This window comes from Hemicordylus capensis, chromosome 6 (assembly GCF_027244095.1).
Source record: "Hemicordylus capensis ecotype Gifberg chromosome 6, rHemCap1.1.pri, whole genome shotgun sequence".
In the NCBI taxonomy this organism is placed as follows: Eukaryota; Metazoa; Chordata; class Lepidosauria; order Squamata; family Cordylidae; genus Hemicordylus; species Hemicordylus capensis.
This window is the reverse complement of record NC_069662.1, coordinates 61,055-73,563: the sequence shown is the minus strand read 5'-3', so window position 1 is coordinate 73,563 and position 12,509 is coordinate 61,055. Positions and strand designations below refer to the sequence as shown.

At 53.3% G+C, this 12,509-nt stretch overlaps 1 protein-coding gene across 2 annotated transcripts in view; it reads left to right on the top strand.

Annotated features, from left to right (window-relative positions):
- Nucleotides 1-11,555, top strand: part of GPC2 (glypican 2) — a 33,808-nt gene extending 22,253 nt beyond the window's left edge. For both annotated transcript variants that reach the window (XM_053265519.1, XM_053265520.1), the window contains 4 exons: nt 5,001-5,141; nt 6,050-6,186; nt 7,136-7,311; nt 10,519-11,555. In XM_053265519.1, the coding sequence (XP_053121494.1) occupies nt 5,001-5,141; nt 6,050-6,186; nt 7,136-7,311; nt 10,519-10,781 (717 nt within the window). In that variant the 3' untranslated portion in view covers nt 10,782-11,555. The remainder of the gene's footprint in view (nt 1-5,000; nt 5,142-6,049; nt 6,187-7,135; nt 7,312-10,518) is intronic.
- Nucleotides 11,556-12,509: the final 954 nt, after the last annotated feature.

Below are 12,509 nucleotides of genomic sequence, written 5' to 3'. Positions count from 1 at the left end.
AAGAGCTAGCCAAAGTTGAAAGAATTTTTTTCTGCTGAGAGGAGTTCATGTGGTCTTTGATGGCACTCCTTGCTAGCATGACTCACCAGAAAGTAAAGGTAAAGGTAAAGTGTACCGTTGGGTCGGTGTTGATTCCTGGCACCCACAGAGCCCTGTGGTTGTCTTTGGTAGAATACAGGTGGGGTTTACCATTGCCATCTCCCACACAGTACAAGATGATGCAAAAAGTAGCAACCACAAAAATTATAGAAGGTAGTATATTAATCCAACTATAGTCTAGCATGTAATATGGAGCTGAAGCCTTGAATACTAAATAGAAATGAAGACAATTATATATTGTATTAAGACTTAGTCTGTTAAGTTAACCTCATCATCTGGCCTCCCCTTTCTTATGCACGGAAACTCCCCCTGACTGGACTCTTCATGGAATGTAGTCAGGTGCGTCCATTTTTGTCACATTGAGGCGGCCTATCTCTTGAGGTGGCCTATATCTAGCACTACTAAGAAAAGTAGTTAAAATCACTAAGCCTGATAGAAACTTCCCCCCATCAACTATTAGAAAATAAATTATCCCTTGCACACTGTACTTTAGGGTTGGAAGCATCATGTGGGATGGATCTGAAATTAGGAAAGAGCAGGAGGACTACAAGTGGGGTGGGGGGAGGAGGAGGAAGAGAGCTGGTCTTGTGGTAGCAAGCCTGACTTGTCCCCTTAGCTAAGCAGGGTCCACCCTGGTTGCATATGGAAGGGAGGCTCGATGTGTGAGCACGTTAAGATATTCCCCTTAGGGGATGGAGCCACTCTGGGAAGAGCAGAAGTACCCAAGTTCCCTATCTGGTATTTCCAAGATAGGGCAACCTTGGGGAAGTTGCTGCTAGTCTGTGTAGACAATACTGCGCTAGATAGATCTATGGTCTGACTCGGTATATGGCAGCTTCCTACGTTCCTATGTTCAACTGTGGCTGCTGTTGCGATGAGGACAACAGTCCCACAGACCCAACCATGGTTGTTCAGCTGTAGCCATACAGTTAAAGCAGATGCATGTGTACTCATGCATCCATTCAAAAAGGAAAAGAAGCAGAAACCAGCTCAAATCGAAATTGCTCTAGACAGCATAACATGGCATGTAATTCATTGTACGCAGTCTATGTCAGGCCCCTTTTGCTACACCCAACCATGTTCCAGTAATGTGCATTTGCAGGAATAACTGCGTGTAGTGCAAGTTCAACCTGCAATTTTCTCCCTGATTATCACTCCCTGTAGCATATGCTGTAAGTGGGGTGGGGGTGGAATTTTCCAGATCTCCTGCATGGTCCTTTGAACTGATGAAAAACTGTGCTAAGTCCAGTGACTCACATACTTGTAATTATGTGCCCTCCCATCCCACCTCAATTTTTTTCAGCTCCTGTGGAGTGTAAATCATGCTCGCCGGCCCTTCCTTTGCCGCAGCTGGACGTTGCTCTTTGCAACATTTTCTGTTCCATTGTTTCTTCTAGTCCTTCAGAGAGTACACTAAGGTTTTACTAAAAGGTTCACATTGTGCCTCTTAAAGAAGCAAGATAGCAAGGCAGGGGGCAGGCAGGGTAAGCACCTCACCCGGTGTGTGCTCCTGGTTTTTGACAGCAAAGAACTGGGGCGGTGGGGGGGGGGGCATGGATTTCCTTCCTGCCTGCCTGCCTGGTTCAAGGGCAGGGCAGGGCAGCCCCACAATCGTTCTAGCTCCCGTCTCACAGGCAATCCCCCCCCCACTCCTACCTAGTTGTTTGCTGTCGATAACTGGGAGTGAGCACAGTTCCCGAAGCTGGTAGAATGCTTGTTCTGTTTATTTTATTTATTTATTTTTACATTTCTATACCGCCTTTCGCTAAAAGAAAACCCCAAGGCGGTTTACAAAAATTAAAACATACAATAAAAGCAGTAAAAACATCAAGCAATAAAAACATCAAGCTAAAAACATATAAACAAGCATAAAAACACGACAACAGATAACAGATAAAAACACAGAGAAGCCGCAGTAAAAACGATCATGTAAAAGCCTGAGTAAAAAGCCAAGTCTTTAAAAGCTTTCTAAAAGCCGTGATGGAGTCTGAGGAACGAATGGCCACTGGGAGAGCATTCCAGAGTCTAGGGGCAGCAACAGAGAAGGCCCTGTCCCGAGTGCACGAAAGCCGGGCCTCCCTTATTGTCGGCACCTGGAGCAGGGCCCCCCCCCCAGATGTCCTTGTCAAGTGGGCAGCAACCCTTGGGAGCAGGCGGTCCCTCAAATACCCCGGGCCCAAACTGTTTAGGGCTTTAAAGGTCAAAACCAGCACCTTGAATTGGACCCGGAAACGAACCGGCAGCCAGTGCAGCTCTTTCAAAATGGGGGTGATATGTTCCCAACGGGCAGCTCTGGATAAAACCCTCGCTGCCGCGTTTTGCACTAGCTGCAGTTTCTGGATATTCTTCAAGGGCAGCCCCACGTAGAGCGCGTTACAGTAATCCAGCCGCGACGTGACTAAGGCGTGGGTAACCGTGGCCAGATCTGCCTTCTCGAGAAAGGGACGCAGCTGGCGCACCAGCTGAAGCCGTGCAAAGGCACCCCTGGCCACCGCCTCCACCTGAGCTTCCAAAAGCAGAGCCGGGTCCAGTAGTACCCCCAAGTTGCATACTTGCTCCTTCAAGGGGAGTGCAACCCCATCCAGAACCGGTAAAATCTCCTCATCCTGATTGGCTCTCCTACTGACCAACAGTACCTCTGTCTTATCCGGATTCAATTTCAGTTTGTTAGCCTACATCCACCCCATCACGGCCTCCAGCCCCCGATTCAGGACATCCACTGCCTCCCTAGGATCAGATGACAAGGAGAGATAGAGCTGAGTGTCATCCGCATATTGCTGACAACTCAGTCCAAATCCCCAGATGACCTCTCCCAGCGGCTTCATGTAGATGTTAAACAGCATGGGGGACAAGACCGATCCCTGCGGGACCCCACAGGCCAATGGCCACAGGGCCGAGCAGTAGTCCCCCAGCACCACCTTCTGGACCCTTCCCTCAAGAAAGGACCGAAACCACTGCAACGCAGTGCCTCCGATTCCCATACTCGAGAGGCGGCCCAGAAGGATACCATGGTCGATGGTATCGAACGTCGCCGAGAGGTCCAGCAGAACCAACAGGGACACACTCCCCCTGTCTAGTTCCCGGCGTAGGTCATCCACTAGGGCGACCAAGGCAGTCTCAGTCCCATACCCGGGGCGGAAGCCAGATTGAAAAGGGTCCAGATAATCCATATCATCCAAGACCCTCTGCAGCTGGGACGCCACCACACGCTCCATCACCTTGCCCAAAAAGGGGAGGTTAGACACAGGTCTATAGTTGTCCAGGTTGGAGGGATCAAGGGAGGGCTTTTTTAATAGAGGTCTTACCACCGCCTCCTTAAGGCACGATGGCATCCTGCCCTCCCTTAACGAAGCATTAACGATCACCTCCAGCCATCTGCCTGTCCCCTCCCTGGCAGCTTTTATTAGCCATGAAGGGCAAGGGTCAAGAGCGCACGAAGTCGCCCGCACACTGCCCAGGATCTTGTCCACATCCTCAGGCCGCACCAACCGAAAAGAATCCAACACAACGGGACCAGATGGTACCAGAGGCACGTCTGCCGGAACTGCCAAAACTCTGGAGTCCAGGTCAGCACGGATGCAAGCGACTTTATCTGCAAAGCGACAGGCAAACCGATCACAAAGAGCCGTAGATGACTCCTCCCCCATTGTCCGGGGGGATGTGTGGAGCAAGGTTTTCACCACACGAAACGGCTCTGTTTGCCTGCACTGAGCAGACGCAATGGAGGTGGAGAAAAAATGTTTCTTTGCCGCCCCCACCGCCACGGCATAGTCCCTAAAATGGGCTCTAGACCGTGTTCGATCGGATTCGTGATGACTCTTCCTCCAGCGTCGCTCCAGCCGTCGCCCGAGTTGCTTCATCGCCCTAAGCTCCGAGGAAAACCAAGGAGCAGAACGGGCTCCACCAAGCCGGAGAGGGCGCTTGGGGGCAACCGTGTCAACAGCCCGGGCCATCTCTCCATTCCAGAGATCAACCAAGGCCTCGACAGGGTCACCAGCTCTGGACACTGGAAACTCCCCGAGGGCCGTCTGAAATCCAAGCGGATCCATAAGCCTCCGGGGGCGGACCATCTTAATCGGCCCACCACCCCTGCAGAGGGCAGACGGAGCAGTCAAACTATGCTCTTAGCGGTCCAGTGAACTGCCCTTGTATATCAGTAAATGAAACCCAGCCATTAAAAAAAAATTAAACTGTCAGAAAAAATAATTTTAAAAATGAAATTTGCTTTGCTGATGTGCTAAAGAACAAATTTGGCAGATGTTTGTAAATTTAGTAAAGCTATCATCTTTGCGAGCAAGGAGACCTTGCCTGAGTCCCCCCTTGAGCTGCTGCCTCGACTTGCTGCGGCAGGATTCAGCCCAGTCTAGCGCTTCACGTACTAAACGCACACCAGGTGAGGGACCTGAAATCCAGGCGAAACTCAGCCAGCCAAGCAATAGGGCAGCCCAGCTTCCCTCTGCTGCATCAGTCCCTTGGTCGACCAAGCACAGGGGTTGCCTGTGAAAAGAAGAGGCTTCCCTAGCCTTCCCTGCCTCCCTGGGGATGCAGTCTGGGACTGCCTATGTACCAAGCAAGGGCGGCACTCCTACTGAGCTTGGGTCACCCCACGTTCCTATGGGGTGGCCCCCTCCCCGAGGTTGAGCCTTGCACCAAGTGCCCTCCTTCCTGCCGGCGTGGGGTGGAGAGAGGGACCCACCCTTGTTTCCAGGAGACACGGACAGGCTGTCTCCCCCGGCAGCAGTCAGAGGCTGTTGGTGCTGCTCTCCTCTCCGCTGGCTTCTCACTAGTTCTCCAGAGTCCCTTCCAGTGTTACATACAGTACTAAACTGGGCTAGTCCAGGAGCTCAGCGGAAGGGAGCTTGTCTTCTTCTTTCTCTCCCCCCCCCCCCAACTTTCACCAGGTATTCCAGAGCTGTGGCAGCCCCCGCCCAGCCCCCGCCCGCTCCCGACGTGCCCCCCGCGAAGAGGCCAAGCGACATTTCCGCCCCTACTTGCCAGAAGAAAAGCCCACCACTGCAGCAGGAACTAACCTGGACCGGCTGGTAGGTCCCACTCTGCCCTCTTCTCCTCTTGCCTGGTACATTCTGGAGCACACACCCCCCGCCGGCCCACCACAACCCTTCCCAGGGGAGTAGCACTGGAAGGGAGCAACATCGGCGGGGGAATGATAAGGGGCCTTTGCTGAATCCCAGCTCCCTCCACTGGAACCAGATTGTCAACCCCCGCGAGTCTTCTCAAAACCGCCACAAGAGCCAGGGGGCCACCCCCAAGCATTCAATGATTAGAATAAAGTCCCGACGTGGATTCTGGGCAAGGGGTGCCCCAGCCCTGCTCCGACCACAGCAACAGGCATTTTGCCCTGCCTTGCTTTTGTCTCTCCTGCTCCAGCTCTGGCAGCATCTGAGATTCCTTCCCCGGGCCTGGAGAACAGGCTGCTGGAGCACAGCAAGTGAGGGCAGGGCGGGGGTCTGCAGAGGGTCTGCCCCCGTCCCCTGCTCCTCTCCATGATGGTGGCAGGCCAGAGAGGCTCTGCTTTCTCCCACTGACCAGAGACTCACCAGCCTTTTTCTTGATGGGTTTGAGTGTTATACTGCAATGCCCTGAACCTCAGAACCATAATGAACCAACAGGATTTGCACCCAGAACAGGCAAAGACCCCATGCACAAGGAGGCCTTGCTTCAGCTCAGGTGCTGCTCCCTAGCGGAGGGAGGGAGGGAGGGAGGGAGGGAGGGTTAGGGCAGCTTCTCCTGGGGAACGGAGTGTCCCAGCGTAGAGGCAGGTCTCCATAAGACCTGCCAAGAGCCCATCCTGGTATCTGTGGACGCCCTGGGAGGTGGGGTGGGTGGGGTATCCTTGGCTCCCATGATGTCTGGCCGTGGGGAGCATGCCATGTGCCAATGGGCGAGGAAAGGAGAGGGGTCTGTCTGTCACGAGGCCCACTGCCAGCAGGTCCTGGACGTGAAGGGGAAGTTGCGCCTGATGCGCCGTTTCTGGGTGATGCTGCCCCATGCCCTCTGCAGCGATGAGAAGGTGGCAGCTGACGTCACCAGTGAGGAGTCGTGCTGGAATGGGCAGGCGCGGGGCAGGTACGGAGCGGGACCAAAGGGGCCTCTGGGGAAGAAATGGGAGGGGGGGAGGCAGGCCGGAGCAGGAGTGGGGGAGGGAGGGGGGGAGGAGGAATGGCACAGGGTGACCATCCGCTCCTGACAGGGAGGGCCAGGACTGCAGCACCCCACCCCCCTGCGTTGCCCCCTGTCAGAAGTGGATTAAAGGGTGGGGGAGACCCATCCAGTGTTCCCTGTTGTTGACAACTCCCAGAATCCCCAGCTGCAATGGCTTTGGCTTGGGGATTGTGGGAGTTGTAATCAACAACCTCTGGGAATCCCTGTGAGAGGGAACACTGGATCCATCCGTATTTGGGGAGTCACTTTGAATGGTGCCTTGTGGGCTCCCAAATTTGTTTGGGTGCATTTACTACTCAAATGAAGGCTTGCACACAGCATCCTCCAGCAGGGCACCCAGAAATGCATCTCCACACATAAAGAGACCCCTGGAAGAGCCATGTGCCCCACACGCTGCGGGGAGGGAGGGGCCCAGTGTTAGTGTGAGGTGGGCTCCTGGTGCATGCCAGCCCTCCCTCCCCCCTGCTGGCAGCCATGCTTCCCCTCCCTGCCTCCCCAGGAATTCCCAGGGCCAAGCATGTCTCCCTGAGCCCACAGAGTGGCTTTGACCCTTCGAACAGAGGAGCCTCCTGAAGCTCTGAAATGCCCCCCCCCCCCGCAACTTGAAAGTCAAGGGGCAGTGGCTGGGAGGCCCAGGCAGGCGGTGGGTGCGCGCACACAGGGGCCTGCTTCTGGCACACCAGCCACGCAGGGCGAGGTCGTTCCCATCCAGGCAACTCCTCCTGGCCCCAGCCTGCCAGGTGCCGCAAGGCCAGCACAGGCAGTGGGCGGGCAGTGGAGGCCGGGGAGTGGCTCCGCTGGTGGCAGCCGGAGCTGAGGGCTGTTTCCCCTGTGGGGCTCCCCCCTCCCCCAGGTACCTCCCAGAGGTGACAGGTGATGGGCTGGTGAATCAGATCAACAACCCCGAGGTGGAGGTGGACATTTCCCGGCCGGACCTGCCCACCCGCCAGCACATCCAGGCCTTGCGCAGCGCCACCTCCCGCCTAGTGGGGGCCTCCAATGGGCAGGATCTCGACTTCCAGGACACAGGTGAGCTCCCCGCCCCCCCCCCGACCGTTGCACAGCAAAGCTCCTCCTGGTACCCAGCCCCTTCTTTTCTCCATGCCCAGCATGATGTCTGCAAGAGGAGGCCAGACAAGGTGGGGGCTCGAGCTCTGCCATGCTACAGCAGCCATGAAGGTGTTGCCCTGGCTGCTGACCTGCTTGTGGGTGCTCTTTGGGGGTGCTGGTGCTTACCCTGGAAGCCCTAAACGACACGGGCCCCAGCAGGTGCTTCACGGACCGCCTGCTCCTGGCTGAATCCACCCACCTGACATGGTGGGCCGGATGGGCTCTGCTCTGCTGAAGACGCCCCCTGACTGAGCACTCAGAGCAGGGCCTCAACAGCGGCTCTTGCGTTCAGCTGAGCTCCGCGTGGTGCCTCACTCCTGCGCTTTCAGAGGTGGTTGCAGACTCCCCTTTTGGTTAGTGAGAAGTTGTCCTCTGGCTGTTCTTTTGGCTTGGTTTGATAGTTACAACTGCTTGTCTTTTGATCTGTATTTTTCAATTAAGATTTTATCATCATCATCATCATCAATAACAATAATAATAATCAACTTTATTTGTTAACTGCCCCATAACAAATTGTTCTCTGGGTGGCTCACAATACAAAGCAAAAATTTAAAAATACAGTATAGAATACAAAACATCTAAAAAACCTTTCTTAAGAATCAGTTTCCAAAATCAAATTCTAAAAAGGCCAAGTGAACAGAAAAGTCTTCACCTGGCATCTAAAAGAACAAAGTGGCGGCACCAGGCGAGCCTCACTGGGGAGGAGGCTGTTCCAGAGACAGGCTCTATCATGCTGGATGTTTCTGGCTCAGAAAAGTCCCAGGGCCACATCTTTGACCTCCCTGGAGTCCCTTTTGGCTGCCTGGGCTGGGGCCAGTGATGCTCCTTTCCTCCAGCCTTATCATAGCCTGTGAGAAAAGATCTCTGGCCGGCCTGCTGCCTTCCTGCTGGGGCAGACAGAGCAAACTATGTTATGAGAGAGGAGGAGATGTATAGTCTGACGTCACTGTCCTGAAGGGATCCAGTGTGAAGAAACCTTTCTGACTCCCTGGAGGCTGGCAGACAGGGTGGATCACACTCGTACACTCACTGGCTCTGGCTCTCCCCCAGCCCCATTCCAGCTGTACCTTTCCTTCTCCAGGGCATTTTCCGGACTACGAGATTTGCAATGGTTAATGTGTCGCAAAGTGTGATAGAATAGTGCAACGGTTTCAAAACAAGAGTAAAGGGTTGTTGAATGCTTCATTGTAAGCTGGTGGCCCTTCATATTTTCCATCCGCTGAAACATATTTTCATGGCAGTAGTGTCCATATTCTCCTAGAAACACATTTATTTGCCCCTCCTCCTGCTCCATTTATGCCAGTGGAGTCGAGGAGTGTGTGCGACTTGAGGACCTTTTAAAATATCTATCTATATAATTAATTCCTGTAGAGGGGATTCCGCCCCCGTGACCAATGGCAGGCCCTGAAGGGTCGACACGTGCAAAGGTGGGAAGGAGGAGCACGCACCAGGAGGCATTTGCGGTGGCGGGCAAAGCCCCATTGCCCTGAGGAGGAGGAGGAGGAGGGCGCGAGGAGGCCAGGCGGTGGGAGGAGGATTGGGTGGCGGGTGAAGCCCTGCCGCCCCGAGGAGGAGGAGGACAGTGAGGTGGAGAAAGGCGGTTAGGGTCAGGGTTAGGGTTAGGGTTAGGCCTGGCCCTGTCCCCCCACCCCCAGGGTGAGATGGCAGCGGTGTGGGGGAGGGGGACGGCTGGTCCCAACTAGAGGCACAGATGCTCTGCACCCGGGTCCACTACACTAGTATATATAATTTCTTGGCTGCCTTGTGCTAATCTGCCAGCAGGAGGAAGCACCGTTCCAAACCAAAACTTTTCATCGTTGCATCCTTGTGCAAGTGATTCCAGAAATAAATTAATATCTCTCTATATAACTTTTCAAATGGGAGAGAGAAAGAGAATCCTGTGGCAAGCCGGGAAGGGGGGAAGAGAGGAACTGGAGCACCGGAGTGGGCGCTCCCGTCCAGAGTATGGCTCCACTCCCCATTCCTCTGGTGGTGGCTAGGGCCAGGAAGCCTGGCGGTGGGACGCCTTTCTTGCCCTCGTTGCTCCCTCCTGCCAGGCCTTCTCCTGAGGAGGGAGGATGGCGGTGGCCTGTATGACCCTCCAACCTTCTGGCAACGAGGACTCCCCATGCCACAGAACTAGTTTGATTTGCAAGCTTTTAGAAATATGTCTGCATTTTCCAACAGCTGCACCAAGGGGAAGGAGCCAGGTTTTAATCAGTGTGCCGAGCTTGACTACTGCTATGACGACGACAACGAATATTTATATGCCGCACTTCAACAAAATACTCAAAGCGGTTTACATAGAAAAATACATAAATAAGATGATCCCCTGTCCCCAAAGGGCTCACAACCTAAAAAGAAACATAAGGCAAAGACCAGCAACAGCCACGGGAAGGATGCTGTGCTGGGGTTGGACAGGGCCAATCGCCCGCTCTCTCTCCCCCTCCCCCGCAATCTCTCTGGAAAAGCCCTCCTGCCAGCTTCACACAATAAAAAATAATAAGAATTAAGCAAAAAATTAGCAGTACTAAGAAATGGGACATAATGGAGTTGAAAAGGGCTGTAAAAATAAATAATGATTCAGTTCATTGGGCTTCCTTGTTTGCAGTAATCAAGGGGGGAAATCTGCAAACAAAGGCAGTAAGCAAATGGGATTGAAGTAAATGATTCAGTTCGGTGGGCTTCCTCTTAAATAAGTGACACTGTGATTTGAACCATTCAAACAGCACTTCATCGCAACGCACAAATGACAGGGCAAAGCTCCTACCACGGAAAAATAGAGCTATTTTCCTGCAACCCATTTAGAACGTTGTAGGGCTAAAATGCATCAATGAATTCCGAAACAGGGCATGGAAAATATGGACTGCACCCTGCGGACAGCGCGACAACTGGGATGTCAAAACACAGGCAATACGGAGGGGCACTTAGCAGACACATTGCGAAACTGTGGCAGCCCGTAAGCTGGAAAACACCCTGCAGTCATTACTTGGAGTGGCCAAGAGATCCTAGAGTGAGGTTGGGGTGGTGGTTGATTTGAAAAGGGCTGGAGAGACATTTTCTTCCATAGCAGTTGCTTCCTTAGTTACAGCCAGGCCTCTGTTCCCACCTTGTTTTATGTTCCAGATGAGGATGGCAGCAGCGGTTCGGGTGCTGGATACAACGAAGACCGACCAGGAGGAGGGACTGTCCTGGTGGGCTCCCACCCTCCCCCTGATGTCCGGGGAGGCCCTCGCAGGGAGCGGCCTGGGAAGGGCTCCTCTTTCCGTCAGAACCAGAGTGGGGGGCAGCTGAGCAGTGGGGCCAGGCCCTCCCCAGATCCCACAGCTGTTTGTGTGCCCACCACTGTCCTGGCTGTGCTGCTGCTGTCTCTCCTGGGCGGATGGTGACCCACACATAGTTGGCAGTAATTCAGGCAATTGACTTCCAGTGATATTCATCTTCTCCCCCCCAGGAAGGGGGCAACCCCGCATCTGTCGGGCCTAGTGTCCTCCCCCCTCCCCCCCCCACTGGGGGACTGGTTTTATGGGAAGTCAAAGGAGAGCCTGGCTGGGGAATAGGTTATTCTCCCCTCTGGGAGACTGAAGGGGCAGAGAGGAGGGGAGGAACGTATTATAGGCTTTTCTCTTTTTTCCGTTTCCTTTTTGCCCCTGGGGAGGTGAAACAATTTCCAGGTTTGGGAGATCGAGAGGGAAAGGTCTTTTCTCTCTCTTCCTTTTTGTTGTATCCCTTGAATTTGGCTCATCTTTTGCCAAGGAGGGGTTTTCTATGTCAAGGGGGTTGGCAGGGCTGCTTCAGGCTGTACCATTTTGTACAGTCTTCATGAAGTGCTGGGAAAGGACATAGCTAGCACACACACACACACACGAGTGGCTGCCGCCTCTGAGGCACAGAAGCGCATGGAAACCACCACCACCCCTCCACATGTGGACCAGGGTCAGTTTCAGCTCTTACACCCACCTCCCTCTGCTGCTATTTTGGGGGGAGGAGATGCTCATTCTCTTGCAGATGTGGGCAGGGCCAACAGATGGGAATCACACACACCCCTTCCTAGTACAAAGAACTGCTTGCTGAGCGACTGTGGTGTTTTGTATACTGGATCTCCCCCCCCCCCCACTTGACCCCCATGCTTAAATTATGGAATAAAATATTTAATTTATTGATTTCCAGAATCCACTTCATCTTCTTGAATTTTGGGGAAAGGATGTGGCAGAAACATCTCTCTTCAGGAGTAGAAGTAACTCCTGCTGCATCCCCACTTGGACTTTCCATGAGAATCAGACGTTTAAAGTGCCTTCTAAAGATTAAAACATGGGGGCTCACAACGGCAGGGAGCTTTTCTCTGGCAATGACAGAATCATTTCCCATGATTCTGGTTGAACTAGAATAATTTGCAAGTAGGGGCATAAGAAGCCACCTAATGGCGCAGCAGGGAAGTAACTTGCCTAGGGAGCAAGAGGTTGCAGGTTCGAAGGTGCTGAAAGGCATCATCTCATACTGCACGGGAGATGGCAGTGGAACCCCCCCCCCCCCATATTTGACCCAAGACAAGCACAGGGCTCTGTGGGCACCAGGAGTCAATGCCAACTCGACGGCACAACTTTACTTTAAGGGCATAAGAAGAGCCTGGTTGCTGGATTAGGCCCAGGGCTGCCTCTTCTTCCACCACCACCTCCTCCTTATATACCACTTTTCAGCAAAAGTTCTCAAAGTGGTTTTCATAAAAAAAACAAGATGGTTCCCTGTGGGGGATGGCTCCCTGTCCCCCAAGGGCTCACAATCTAAACATAAACATAGGGCAGACACCAGCAACAGCCATAAGAGCAGCCCTGCTGGATCAGGCCCAAGGCTTATCAAGTCCAGCATCCTGTTTCCCACAGTGGCCCACCTGATGCTTATGGGAAGTCCCCAGGCAAGAGGTGACGACATGCCCTCTCTTCCTGTTGCTTCTGTGCAACAGCCTCCAGTGGCTGTTGCTGGTGTCTATCTTGTGTTTCTTTTTTAGATTGTGAGCCCTTTGGGGACAGGGGCCTGTTTTATTTATGTATTTATAGCCACTTTGGGAATGCTTTGTTGAAAAGTGGTATATAAATATTTGTTGTATTCATATTTAGAGG